The 14,765-nt window shown below is 42.2% G+C and overlaps 1 protein-coding gene across 2 annotated transcripts in view; it reads left to right on the forward strand.

Moving 5' to 3' along the window:
• The window catches only part of rars2 (arginyl-tRNA synthetase 2, mitochondrial), a 76,949-nt gene that overhangs the window by 46,180 nt on the left and 16,004 nt on the right, over window positions 1-14,765 (forward strand). The window contains exons 12-15 of one of the 2 annotated variants that reach the window (XM_043686906.1): window positions 4,022-4,082; window positions 8,891-8,967; window positions 10,789-10,937; window positions 11,763-11,830. In XM_043686906.1, coding sequence (XP_043542841.1) covers window positions 4,022-4,082; window positions 8,891-8,967; window positions 10,789-10,937; window positions 11,763-11,830 — 355 coding nt within the window. The remainder of the gene's footprint in view (window positions 1-4,021; window positions 4,083-8,890; window positions 8,968-10,788; window positions 10,938-11,762; window positions 11,831-14,765) is intronic. The other variant, XM_043686915.1, reaches the window with a different exon arrangement.

Raw genomic sequence — 14,765 nt, forward strand, 5'->3', positions numbered from 1 at the left:
TGCTGTGGTTCTGTTTGCTGAGCTGGAAGTTTTTGTTGCAAATGTTTCGTCCCCTGTCTAGGTGACATTCTCAGTGCTTGGGAGCCTCCTGTGAAGCGCTTCTGTGGTGTTTCCTCCGGCATTTATAGTGGCCTGTCCCTGCCGTTTCCGGTTGTCAGTTTCAGCTGTCCACTGTAGTGGCCGGTATATTGGGTCTAGGTCTATGTGTTTGTTGATGGAGTTTGTGGATGAGTGCCATGCTTCTAGGAATTCCCTGGCTGTTCTTTGTTTGGCTTGCCCTATAATGGTAGTGTTGTCCCAGTCAAATTCATGTTGCTTGTCGTCTGCGTGTGTGGCTACTAGCAACATGAATTTGACTGGGACAACACTACCATTATAGGGCAAGCGAAACAAAGAACAGCCAGGAAATTCCTAGAAGCATGGCACTCATCCACAAACTCCACCAACAAACACATCGACCTGGACCCAATATATCGGCCACTACAGCGGACAGCTGAAACTGACAACCGGAAGCAGCAGGGACTGGCAACTATAAATGCCGGAGGAAACACCACAGAAGCGCTTCACAGGAGGCTCCCAAGCACTGAGGATGTCACCTAGACAGGGGACGAAACGTTTGCAACAAAAACTTCCAGCTCAGCGAACAGAACCACAGCAAAGTTAAACCTATCCATCACTGATTAGTACTCTTACCATGAGCCATTTTGAGCCGAGTCTAAATTTACAAAATTGGATTTGCTCTGCATAAGTTAAAGTAAAAATTAAAAAGGTTGAAGTTGGAACATTTAGCTGTAATTAGCTATTGACTCTGTGCAACAGCAAGAATGCTGATGGACCAATACTCCACGTCAGTGTTGCAGTCCTAAGGCTGATGTTCACTTCCTTGTGCAGATAGTTTTCAGTCATGACGTTGTGAAGAGATAGGTGTAAGATATGAGATGAACTGCTTTCTCCTTGTGAAAGAACAAATTCAAGCAGATGGGTCACTTCAGCCTGCTGTTGTAAATTGCTGCAGTCAATTAAAGATTCATGGGCAGAGATTTGGAGAGAAAACCTTACTAAGTCCTTCATCCTGGGAAATGTGGTGTGCCTTTGTCGGAAGACATTTGAGAAGAAAAGAGTTAGTTATGTCACTGAAAGCCCGCAAAATTTCTGCAATTGATTATTGTTAAGAATAATTGAGACACTGTAAAAAGTGTTATTAAATCATGTCCTTGGGGGAGTTGATGTGGTTGGCCACAGGACAGTGAGGTTGTTTTATGCATGTGGACCAGAGATGTTCCCTGAACTGCTCTGAGTTGGTGTCCTGTCTTCCCAATATAGATCAAGCGCCAACGCACGGAGCATTTCAAGGAACATCTCTGGTCTGCACACACCAACCAACCCTACCACCCTGTGGCCAACCACATCAACTCCCCCCTCCCTCTCCCCCTCCCCCAAGGACATGCAGTGGAGGTGGCCCAGGATTTGCCAAATCAAAGCCACCCACTGACTGGAGGAAGAACACCTCATCTTCCACCTTGGGGCCCTTCAACCACACCACACTACATCAGCTTCAACAGTTTCCAAATCTCTCCTCCCCCCACTTCATTCCAGAACCGACCCTCCAACTCTGCACAGTCCTGTTGAACTATCCTACATGTCCATCTTCCTTCCCACCTATCTGCTCCATCCTCTGCTCCGACCTATCACAATCACCTCCTACCTGGATCTCCCTGTGGCCATCCCACCTACCTACCCCCAGCCCCAGCCCCACCTCCTATTTGTATCTGAGCACCTCCCCCATCCCATTCCTGATGAAGGGCTTTTGCCCAAAAGGTCGATGTTCCTGCTCTTCAGAAGCTGCCTGACCTTGTACTTTTTCCAGCGCCATGCATTTTGACTCTGACTCTCCAGCATCTGCAGTTCTCACTCTTTCCACTTTGAATAGCTGAATGCTGTGGACTATAAACCAGAGAGCTTTCCAGAGGCAGATTTCGCCCATCGACTTTACGCTGTTCACCGCTGACTTGATCTCATGAGAATTTTGAATTGTACTTTTTCCCCATTTACGTCGTGGGTAATATGTTTGATCAGATATGCAGAAAGCTAATTGATTTTCAAAGTGGTAGATTGTACACAATGAAAATAATTAGATATGTTTTTAACAACTGACTTTTTCTTTGTTTACATAAGGAGTTGACTGTATCCACCCTTTTGTCTCCAATTACTCTCTACCCTTGAATTTTGATTAGGAGATGCGGTAGCAAAGCTAGACCATTTTGTAGTCCATTTACATTGAAAAGTATTTATCTTTATCGTTATCTTCCACCTTGGTATCAACCCCCAGAATCCTGCACATCCTGGTGTTGTCAATTAAATCAGTTTGGAAATATCATGTGTTCTGTAAAATCATTGTTCATTGCCTTTCCAGAGCATGGCCAATTTGAGACCACAAACATCTTCCTTCCCACGTAGGCATTTTCAGTTTTGCATTTTCCAATGTTTAGACAATGTCTAAAAGGATATTGTAACCCAACAGTTCAAATAACTTGAATTGGCATTTTTAAAAACCTGTTTCCCTTGCTACATTCAGTCCATTCCCTGGAAGAGATTATCCTCCTCTGCCAATACGTTGAATTATCATAGAGTCCTACCCATGAGGTGTCACAAATATGTGGGTGAGGTGTTGCCTAAAAACAAATGCAAAACAACTCTCTGTTCGTGTTCTAATTTTTTGTTGTATCTTTAGCTGTAATAAAATATTTGGTGCAAGTTATTCCCACCTCTACAAATTGTTTGTTTGAATGAAAATGGTGAGGCTTATGAATAGTTTGCACGTTTACAGATAATCAATCATTTATGTTAAATAAATGGTGTAAATGTCTTTCCCAGTTCACCTTCCAGTCGGTGAGCAGATCTTTTTAATAGCTGTAATATATTTGCTTACTTGAATCAATGCTTCTACAGAGAGTTTCTACATCATTAAAGTAAAACTAAGACTTTTTATTATGTGTGGATATGGGGATATTTTAAAGGTCTGTAATTAGAAATGGGTGTGTCTTGGTGCAGTACTGAAATTATAATCATAAGCTTTCTACTTTTTTTACGGTGGGACATTTCAAACAACATTAGTAAGCTCTTCGAGCTAAAGAAAATATGCAAAATGTACCTTCGCATGGAAATATGTCAATAGTAGAAGATAAAATGAAAAACATCAGCTTTTTTTTTCACGAGCAGATGAGAGAAAGGTTCAGTGATGGAAATAAAGACTAACAGGAAATATCAAAGTGGAAGAATGTTACAAATATCCCTTGCATCATATGTTATTATTTCATTCGTAATGATGTATTACCAGACATCACGACTGTGTGGCCTGATTTTTCCCTAAGTTTCCATTACTGTTTAAAGCAGCAGATTGCTCTGCTCTGTGTTAATTTATAGGCCAGCTTTGTAAAAATAGACTGTTTAGATCTGCTGTTAACTACCTTCCTCAATTTCCTGAACAAGGGAGTACAATGGATATCCTCTTTAGTGAATGACACCAGGGTGAAATTTTAATTCGTTCACTTTTAGAATTAAAATCAGAGCATTGATTTCTGTATTAAGTGTAAACACTGCATTATTTCTGCTAGTGTAAACTAATGAACGTATTTTGTTTGCAACGGTATTGTCTAAATTTGAACAACTTGTCTGTATCACCCCAAAATTGAGATGCGGTTCATTGAAGAATATCAACATTTGCAGAAAATTTACTCCAAAACTTGAAAACAATTGTTCACGTATGTTTGCTCTCCTTTGGTTGCTTGTGTTTTGGACGACGAACAACGATAAGTGAGCAATTCACCACATAATATATTATTAAACTGCCGGAGGTATGGGATCTTTTGCTCCTTTTACGTTGTGAAAGAGAACACCCATTTGTAAGGTTTGGTACCTGATCTACTTGATGGGAGGCATTTTGATTTTCAGCAAAAAAATATTGAAACAAGAGATATCATCCATGGAAATAATTGCTGTTCTTTCACTATTTTGTTTACAGAGATATTGCAGCTGCCATAGATCGAATGGAGAAATATAATTTTGACCAAATGATTTATGTGGTAGGTAACTAAAGTGTTTTAACAAGAACTGCCCTTGGGAGCCTGAGAATTCATGTAACTTGCAGTTTGGTTTTTAATTAAGCAGTTTGGATGTACAATCATTATTTCTACTACCTTTTATTTCCATTCTGAGGGAATTCTTTTTAACTGGAGTACTCAAAAGATTGAATAATGTCAAATTAAATGAAAGATCTGATGAAACTTGCATGAAATTATCTTGCTAAAGTTGAAACTGCTGTTTTTGAGAAATATTTGTCTGTGTTAGAATAACATAGCCAGAATAAAGCCATGTGACTTGCTTGGCACAACACAATATTAATAATTTTCAAGGAATTCATAAACTTTATGCATGAATTGGTCTGTTCAAATTTTCAAAGCCTCTCTTGAAATTCATTTTCTCCTATTTTTCCCATCGTTTACTTTCTCTCTCTCTCTCTCTCTCTCTCTCTCTCTCTCTCACACACACACACACACACACACACACACACACACACACACACACACACACCTGTTGAGCCGTTGTGAGACTGCAAGCCTTAATTTGTATCCTAACGATATTCTGTCCAATAATGAATTCAGTGTTAAATGTAAGAGCGCTGCTGTCTGATTTGGGGTAGCAAATGTATTCCTATAAAAAGACGGTAGCTGAAAGGTCAGACATTCAGAAGCAAATATTGTTGATGAAGCAAAAGTTAATTTACACTGACCAGACTACCCTGACTATCCATTTCTATCAGTGAGAACTGCCAGTAAATTTGAGAATGAGCCCGACATGCTTCACAGAGATATAATCAGACAAAACAGAGGCTCTTAAACAAGCAGGTATTAATTTGTGATCAAAAGACCGGTCAGAGGAAGGTTTAAAGCACATCTGAAGGAAACTATGGAGTCAGAGGTGAATAAGGGGATTCCAAAGGATGATATCAGAGAGACTAAAACCAAGCATCAGTAGTTGAAGGAGGGAACAGGCAGGCATGTGAGACCTGATCTGAAGGTTCTGAAGAACTCTGCTGGGTTGTAGACCTTGGGAAGTTGCAAGACTATGATAGGGGAGAACTTTAAATTCAATTGGTTGATGGATAGAGGGCCAGTGTATCTTAGTGAGCTGGGATGATTGGTGAAGAGGACTTCATGTTGGATAAAGTGTATACAGCAGAGTTTTAAATTTGCAGAGTGTGCAAGATGAGGCAGAGATGGAGATGGGCACTGTTAACGGGCACAGGGTGGTAAAAACAATGACTGCAGATGCTGGAAACCAGATTCTGGGTTAGTGGTGCTGGAAGAGCACAGCACTTCAGGCAGCATCCGAGGAGCTTCGAAATCGACGTTTCGGGCAAAAGCCCTTCATCACAGCATGCAATAGCTAGGGCTACGTGACCCCACAACTAACTCTCGCAGTCAAAACGCTGCATTCTTGCTACATGTATTGTGAATGATATCAGCAGTTAAGCTAATAAGAGGAGGATCAGTGAATTTTATCACCTTCAATGATGACAGTTCCAGAGACCTGAGCACTGGAGGCAAGAGTTTCAATCATCATTTGTCCAGAATTGCCAGTGGCTTTGTATCTCATGGTGGGCATCTCCAGACAGATCTTCAGCCAATGCAGTTCACTCATTGGCACCAACAAAGTAACTGATTACACTGGCTACATCACAAACTATCCTGAATGACTGTGTTTCCCAACTACCCTCAACCGAGCCATTCCAGTACAGCTACCTGGCACGTGGAGAATTGCTTGCACTTTTTTCTGTTCAGAACACACATCCAATCTGCCTGTGTGTACTTGATCATGAGGAAGCTGATGAGAAGCAGATGTTATTCACTAATAGCCTGTCCACCAATGCGGAGGTTGGGTTCTGTGTCTAATGTTTGGCTTAACCCTCATGGCAGCTTTGGGTCAAAAACAGAGGAAGAGACAGGGATTTGTGTGTGGGCAGTGGGATGGATGGTGCAGGGTCAGATAATTCTTTTGTGGACCCCAGGGAAACTGGGTAGGGAAAAAAATCCATGACTTTGTTGTGATTCAATGCGTAAGGTTAGGACTGAGCAACTGGTATGAATGTCATGTGGTAACTCCATTTTCAACTTGATCATAAAACAATAAAAACTTCAGCGTGAGCGACACAAAGACCTATTGACCCGTGTTTTGTTGACAGAAAAAAAAATCAATGGTGCTCACTGTTTGTTATGCATACTCTTACAAAATATAGCAGGCTTTTACAGTACGGTTTACACTAATTAGAAATGAACTTCTGCCTGATCTTCTACTGAGGATTTGGGGCCTGTGTAGACAGGGTTAAATACATATCTTTTCAGTCAATCAGATTGAAACATGCAGAATCTAAACCAGGAAGTGTAAGTTAGAATATTTAATTGAATGTAAAATCATTTACAGAAAGCAAAATAAAGAGCGAGAAAGAAAGATGGGAGTTGGAGAGAGAGAGAGAAAGAGAGATAAGAGACAAAGCAAAGGTAAAATTTATTTTTTGTTTTAAATCTCCAATAATTAAAATCTGAGGGAATGACATTGTACTTCTGTTTAAAAAAAAGATACATTTGTAGTGCCAGAGACGTAGCTTGTCAATAATTATGGCTTATCGTTCTATTAAACATGCAGTTACACTTGAATGGGCAGCCTCTAACTTTTTATCCATTTAAAGGGTGTCTGATGGATAACTACTGCAATTTCTTTTGTGTGTGGGAATAGTGAGACTGTTGATCAGGTATAGGAAAGGTTCTGCAGGATAAGGGCAGCTTAAAACGCAACTCACTGATATCGATGTTTAATTGCATCTATGAGTACACTGGAAGTTTTTGTCCAGTTTAATACAAGTGAATGCTGCTAGCCTTGCCCTTATGCAAACTGCAAACTCTAGATCATTTCTAGTCTTCTAGTTCATGCAGTAATATAGGATGATGGAACATACAATAACATTTTCATTTTTTTTCCTCTTGTGAGAGGAGAAGCTGTATTTCAGTAACATTTGAAAATCTTGAAAGCCATGAGCAAGCGAAATACTTGGCATGGTACATGTTCTGAGAGTGGGGAAATTGCCTTGTGTGGGAGCAGTGGGAAATGTTTTTGAAAGTGTAACAATTACAGAGACTAACAGCTAGGTTTCCCTGTAACCGGGATGTCCGATTTGACTTGTTTGATCATCATTCTCTTGCCAGGCCTTGAAAATTGGAGCGATGAGGAGAGAGAGAGTTTTTTTCCTGAGAACACAGGAAGCTGGGGTGGGAGGGGGGAGGGGCACTGATGTAGTTGCGACACACAAAGTAACAGAGGACCTGGATAGAGTGACCAAGGGGGATCTGCTCCCCTACCTGAGAGGTCACTTTCCAGAGGGTACACATTCAAGGTGACTGGTAAAATGATTAGAGGACATGAGACAAGTTTCTTGTCCAGAGGGTGGGGGCTATCAGGCATGTATTCCTCCAGTTTGGTAGCTGACTCAGAAACCCTCAACTTCTTTCAGAAATACCTGCATCTGCACCTGAAAGTGTTTTCACCTGCAAGGCAACTGCCAAGGTGCTAGTAAGTGGAATTAGAATAGGCAGCTAGTTTGTTCAAGGTGGTACAGGCATGATGGGCTGAACGGTCTCTTTCTGTGCTGTGTCTTCTCTATTGTCCAATATAAAAATACAATGCCTGTCGAATTATGATTAAGCCTGAAAATCTACCTTTAAAAATGCCAGCTGTGAGAGATTGGGGAGACCACCTTTTGTTCATTTCATCAGCTCACAATGAGACTATTCCCTGTTCCATAACTTTATTTCAAATGATGTTCAATCATTGCTGCAAAATGTGTGACAATTTTTTTTGATATTTTTATCAAACTATCAGTTTTTGAGTTTTTAACTAATTTTCAGTTTTCTTTTGCCCCTTCAGCATGTTGTTTTGTCTTCTCCTATCTTGGGTTCACTCTCTTGATTGAGATGGCTAGAAGGCAGTTTTACTGATGTTCATCTAAAATTCATGGAGATGCACCTTGCTTGGTTGTTTTTCTTTAATTCCCCTCATTGTAAAATATCTCCCTTCTAATGCATGACTTCACGGAGGAACAACTTGAATTCAGGACTCGCCAAGTGAGGAGGTGGGGATGCCATCGTTACATTCAAACTGTGCGGCTGTACATCTCCTGGATTATTAATTTTGATAGGTATTTGTTTGCTCAGATGTTGCCCATTTACTGAACTGAAGCCTTCTGCTCAGGGGCAGTTATAAAATAATTTGTTTGCCACAAGACTTTGATCATACTTTGCAATGGCTAGAAGCACAAAGTGATTCCTTGCTGGTGCATTTGTGTTTCAGCATTTTTTTTTTTAATAAACTTGTGCTGTGCTGTGCTGTTTTCAGTTTGGATATTTTGGGATACCTCTTGACATTAGATTGAAAGGATTGTGATTGAGGCTTTCAGCTTTGATAGAGAATCATAGAGTCATACAGCATGGAAACAGACCCTTTGGACCAAATAGTCTATGCTGACTATGTTCCCAAACTAAACTGCCACCTGCCTGTGTTTGGCCCATATCCTTCCAAACCTTTCCTATTCAAGTTCTTATCCAAACGTCTTTTAAACATTTGTAACTGTACCTGCATCCACCACATCCTCTGGCACTTCATTCCACACACTAACCACTCTCTGTGTGGAAAAGTTGCTTCTCATGTCCTTTTTTAAATCTTTCTCCTTTCATCTTAAAACTGTGCCCCCTAGTCTTGAACCCTCCCACCCTAGGGAAAATACCCTTGTTATTCACTTTATCTGTGATTTCTATATTAATAGCTGTATATCTTTCTTCAGACAGATAAAGAACAGTGTTCCCATTTTCAGCAGTTGTTTGGTGTACTGAAAATCATGGGCTACAACTGGACAGAACGGTAGGTACCAAGTGAAGAAGGTTCTTTATAACTACCACATTTCCATTGTAATGTAGTAATAAACCACAGACTACCACAGTCCACTACAGACTACTCGAGTACAATTGACTCCACCCTTTTCATATTTGATAAAATTATAGAAGATGAAAGGGAAAGCAACTGTTGGGAGTGAAGGGAAGTAGAGGGAGGGAAATTGAACCAACATGAACAAATGCTGTCAGGCATGCAGAGAAAAAAGGATCTTTTTATTCAGTCATGGGAGTGGGCATGACTGTCTGGGCCTAGATGCCCCCGTCCCTAGCTGTCCCTGAGAAGGTGGTAGTGAGCTGTCTTCTGGAATCGCTGCTGCACATTTCTTGTAGGTGCCGAGGGGAGGGGAATTCCTTTCTTTTGACTGAGTGACACTGAAGGAATTCTAATTCTAGAAGTGAGACAAGCTGAGAAAAGCATTGGTTGCCAGGTAACTCGAAGAAAAGAAAAGTACAGAGATTTGCTTTTTTTTTAAGTTTTAAAGTTAAACTTTTAAAACAATCAAAAGTGGTCCATCACTCAAAAGAAATTAACTGGTTTCTAGAATAAATAGGACTGGGAAACTTCAGCTATTGTTAAGAAAACGTTTTATCCAGAGGTCGCACTGGTGGCATTTTCTTGTTAACTGCCTCTCAATATCCTCCATTATCACCTCTTTTTGTCTTCACAGACCAATTTGTATTCCCTGTCTAATGTTCTTCTCTGCCTCATTTGGCCTCTTCAGGAAAGTCACTAATCTCTGAACAAAAGGTGTTTGGATCACCCATTCCCAGACCTTTGCTGGTACTGCCGAGTAATAGACTACTGGTCCAGTGTCATCATTAACTTTGAGTGGGGATATATGCTGATTATTGCACCATTCAGGTCTTCCCCCAATGCTGAAGCTGCAAGAGGCTGACAAGTAGCAAGTAACATTCATGCCATACACATGACCATCTCCAGCAAGAGAAAATCTAACTATCATCTCTTGACGTTCAATGGCATCGCCATCACTGAATCCCCCACTATTAACATTGTGAGAGTTATCATTCACCAGAAACTGAACTGGACAACTACATAAATAGTGTGGCTACGAGAACAGATAAGAAACTGAGAATCCTGTGGCGAATAACTTGCCTTCCAACTCCCTAAAGCCACAAATCACAGTCTGGACTGTGTTGGGATGCTGCTCAATTGCATGGATGGGTGCAGCTCCAACAACATCAAGACAAAACATCCTGCTTGATTGGCACCTCATCCACAGATATTTACTCCCTCCACCACCAACTCTCAGTAGCAGCAGTGTGTATGATTTGAAAGATGCATTGCAATAATCCACCAAATCTCCTTAAATACCATCTTTCAAACTCCCACCACTATATCTAGAAGGACAATGGTAACAGACAAACGGGGCCACACCATCTGCAGGTTCCCCTCCAAACTGCACACCATCCTGACTTGTAACTGTATCGCTGAACCTTTCTGTGCTGTTGGGTCAGATTACTGGAACTCTTTTTGCCCCCTGGCCCCGTAAAACAAAATGCCATTATGGATCGACCTCGAGCACATGATTGCAGTGGTTCAGAAAGGTAGCTCACCACCACCTTCACTTGAGCTTGGGGCAAGAAATAAACGATGGCAACCAGTGACACCCACATCCCATGAATGAATGAAAATAATTAAACAGTGTCAGGTTAACAAGGACTATCAATGGGACTCGGGGAAACGTGTCTTTTGTTCCTGAAAGGTTTAAGCTGCCCTTGTAGTTAAGAGTTAAAGAAACTCAAATCATCTTCCTTTTACCATGTGCAGTGCTTTCACTGGTCACTTTTGCAGATGCCGGCATGTTCCCTTTGGGTTAGTTAAAGGGATGAAGACTCGGAAAGGAGATGTTGTCTTTCTAGAAGATGTTATGAATGAGGCCCGGTCCAGAATGCTGCAAAACATGGCTGCCTCAAAGAGTGAGTGCTCCACTCTAATGGTTAAAACTTTACCTTTTCTCAGTCCCTCCAAAGTACTGCCTCCTTCATAGCCTGAGGCTGAGCCATAGAATCCCTACAGTGCGGAAAAAGGCCATTTGGTCCATTGAGTCCACACCGACCCTCCAAAAAGTATCCCAGCCAGTCTGACACTCCATCATCACCATCGTAACCCTGTAACCACCCAAATTCACCCGACCTGCACATCCTTGGACTGTGGGAGGGAACCGGAGCACCTGGAGGAAACCCATGCAGACACGGGGAGAATGTGCAAACTCCACACTGACAGTTGCCCGAGGGTGGCATTGAATCCAGGTTCCTGGCGCTATGAGGCCCACCCTTTGTGTGCTACTCAAAGTTTTCTGAGTATTTGCTCCCTGGATAATTATCTGCAGCTAACGAATTTACCATCGGAACCATCAGGGATATCTGGGCTCCATTATGCTCAGGCAGCTTTGAATCCTTTTGTTAAAGCCAGGTGGTGATGGGTGGAATGACATTCCTCTTTCCCCTCTCTTTGTTTTCATTCAAATATGGGTCGTTCTGCTATCATGCACATTTCATTAATACGAAATCGCTGTGACACAATTGTTGAATTTGGGGACACTTCCTACAACGCAAATTTTTAAAGCATGTATTGGTGATAAAGCACCATTTCAGCCATGTTGGTTTTTAAATGGTGCTGCTATTACCCGATTTTTTTATATATATATCACACAGGGTTGAACGAGAACGGAACTACTGTGCTATAGCAGAACCGACTGTATTCACATTTGTGTTTAATACTTTGTTTTTATTCACATGAAGCAACAAAGGAATTGGAAGACCCTGAAGGTACGGCAGAGAAAGTGGGTGTGGCTGCACTTATTATTCAGGTAATGACTGCCCCTTGCTGTTTTCACCTTGTTGAGAGATTAGATGGTTTTTCAATTTTTAATTTTTTTATTTGTGAAAATTTTGGTATGATGTGGGGAGTACGTTAAACTAGAAAATTCCATGATGGGACTTTTACTGGAAGACAACGCGTCTGGGTTATGTGGAGTTATCTCAAGTTTTCCTTTCAGTGTTGTGGCTGTGTTCCGTTAACAAACAAACTGAAGGTGCCAGCCACTCAGGGTGGCCAGTTAGTGCCAACGGTCATCATAAGGACCATAACAGCTAGGAGCTGGAGCAGACAGCCCAGACTCTCAAGCCTGTTGCACTATTTAATATGATCATGGCTGAATTTCTCTTGGCCTCAACTCCACTTTCCTGCCCACTCCCTACAATCCTTTAAACTGTAACTAACTAAAAATCTGTCCATCTCCTCCTCAAATTCGTTGTGTTCTGGCATCTCCCAGGCTTGGGGATAGTCAGTTTCGCAGACCCTGTGAAAGCAGTGATTGTTTTCCTCGTCTCTATCCAAACACTATGACCTCTTGTTCTAGATTGCCCCACATCAGTAAGCTACCTCTTTCATCTACTTTGTCAAATCACCTTTACTGTCTTATCTGTCTCAATCAGATCTCCTCTCACTCTTCGGAACTCTTGAGAGTATAGGCCTAAACAGCGCAATGTCTCGTCAGAAGACAAATCTCTCATCCCTAGAATCAATCCAGTGAACCTCGTCTGAACTGCCTCCATTCCAAGTATATTCCCCTCAAGTAAGAGACCAAAATTGTATTCAGTACCCCAGATTTTGTCTCACTAATGCCTTGTACAGTTGCAGCAACACTTCTCTACTTTTAAACTCCGTCCTTTTGACTTCAGCTGGTAACAAGGAAGTCAGAAGTCACACAACACTAGGTTATAGTCTGACAGGTTTATTTGAAGTCACACATTTTCAGAGCACTGATGAAGGAGCAGCGCTCCAAAAGCTTGTGATATCAAATAAACCTATTGGACTATAACTTGGTGTTGTGTGGTTTCTGACTCTGTCCATCCCAGTCCACATCTCCTCTCCATATTACCAAGCTGTACCTGCATACCAGTTTTTTTCCATATTATGCACAAGGACACCCAGATCCCTCTGCACTGAAGTACTCTGATGTTTATAGAGGCACTGAGATCTACAGCCTGCACTACTCAAACACAACCACTTTCCTACTGTCACCCCATTTCCAACACTTGACATTGTATGCCTTGGTATTGCAAGTCTAAACACTTCTTAAATCTTACAAAGGTTTCTGCCTCTCCCACCCTTACAGGCAGACAGTCCCAGATTCCCACCATTGTCTGGCTGAAAAGGCTTTTCCTCACATCTCCTCTAAATTTTCTGTCCCTTCTCTTAAATCCATGCCCCTTCTCACTGATCATTCCATTAGGGAAATGTTTTTCCCTGTCCACTCTATCTATGCTTCTCATTATTTCATATGTTTCAATCACACCCCTCTCTCAGTCTCCTGCTGTGAGGAAAACTTCCTCAGTCTATCTAATCTGCTCATATCTGAAACTCTCCAGCTGAGCAACATTCTGGTAAATCTTCTCTGCATCCCCTCCAGTGCTGTCACATCCCTGCTCTAGTGTGGATTCCTGACCTGCACACAATCCTGTAGCTGTAGCCTAACCAAAGTTTTTTTTTCCCAGCTTAACCTTCCTGCTGTTAAACTCAAACCTCAGCTAACAAAGGCAAGTACACCAAATGCCCACTTGGGCTCCCGTGATGCAGTGGTAGCATCCCTCTGTCTGAGCCAGGAGGCCTAGATTCAAGTCCCACCTGCTCAGGTTGAGTAAAATAAATACCATATACCTTTTTAACCACTTTGTCAACCTGACCTCATCCCTGTTAAGGGACCTGTGTAAATACACACCAATGTCCCTCTGATCCTTGGTATTTTGTAGGGTCCTACCATTCATCATGTATTCCCTTGCCTTATTTGTCCTGCCTAAGTGCATCACCCCACATTTCTCTGGATTGAATTCTACTGATCACCCCATTTGACCAGCCCGCCTATATCCTCCTGCAATCTAAGGCTATCTTCCTCATTATTTATCACCCCATTTAGATAATGAGTTAGCCTTGTATTCCTCAATCTAAAATGGATAACCTAGCTGTATTAAACTTCATTAATTTTTGGCCCATTCACCTAACCTGGTCAGGCAGCATCCGAGGAGCAGGAGAGTCGACATTTTGAGCATAAGCTCTTCATCAGGAATGGGAGGGTGGCCCAAGGGGGCTGAGAGATAAATGACAGGGGGCTGGAGATGGTGGGAAGGTAGCTGGGAATGCAATAGGTAAATGAAGGTAGTGGTGAAGGAGGGTGGAGTGGATAAGTGGGAAGGAAGATGAACAAGTGGGGCATTTAAGAGGGCAGTTGGAAGATTGGATCTGGGATAGGGTGGGGGGGGTGGGGAAATGAGGAAACTGGTGAAATCCACATTGACCCCGTGTGGTTGGAGGGTCCAGAGGATGAAGACGACACGTTCTTCCTCCAGACATCGGGTGGCCAGAGTTTGGCGGTGGAGGAGTCCTAGGACTCGCATGTCATTGGTGGAGTAGGACTGGGAGTTAAAGTGTTTGGCCACAGGGCGGTGGGGTTGTTTAGTGCATGTGTCTCAAAGATGTTCTCTGAAACGTTTCGCATATTGGTGTCTTGTCTCCCCGATGTAAAAGAGACCACATCAGGAGCAACGGACACAGTAGATGATGTGTGTGGAAGTACAGGTAAATATCTGTCGGATGTGTTGGACGAAGGTGAGGGGGGAGGTGAGGTTGCAGGTTTTTCATTTCCTGCGGCGGCAGGGGAACGTGCCGCGTGTGAAGGGTGGGTTGGTGGGGGGCATTGACCTAACAACTACGTGTACTTCAACACACGTCATCTACTGTGCCTG

The sequence above is a fragment of the Chiloscyllium plagiosum genome, chromosome 3 (assembly GCF_004010195.1).
Source record: "Chiloscyllium plagiosum isolate BGI_BamShark_2017 chromosome 3, ASM401019v2, whole genome shotgun sequence".
NCBI classification, from domain to species: Eukaryota; Metazoa; Chordata; class Chondrichthyes; order Orectolobiformes; family Hemiscylliidae; genus Chiloscyllium; species Chiloscyllium plagiosum.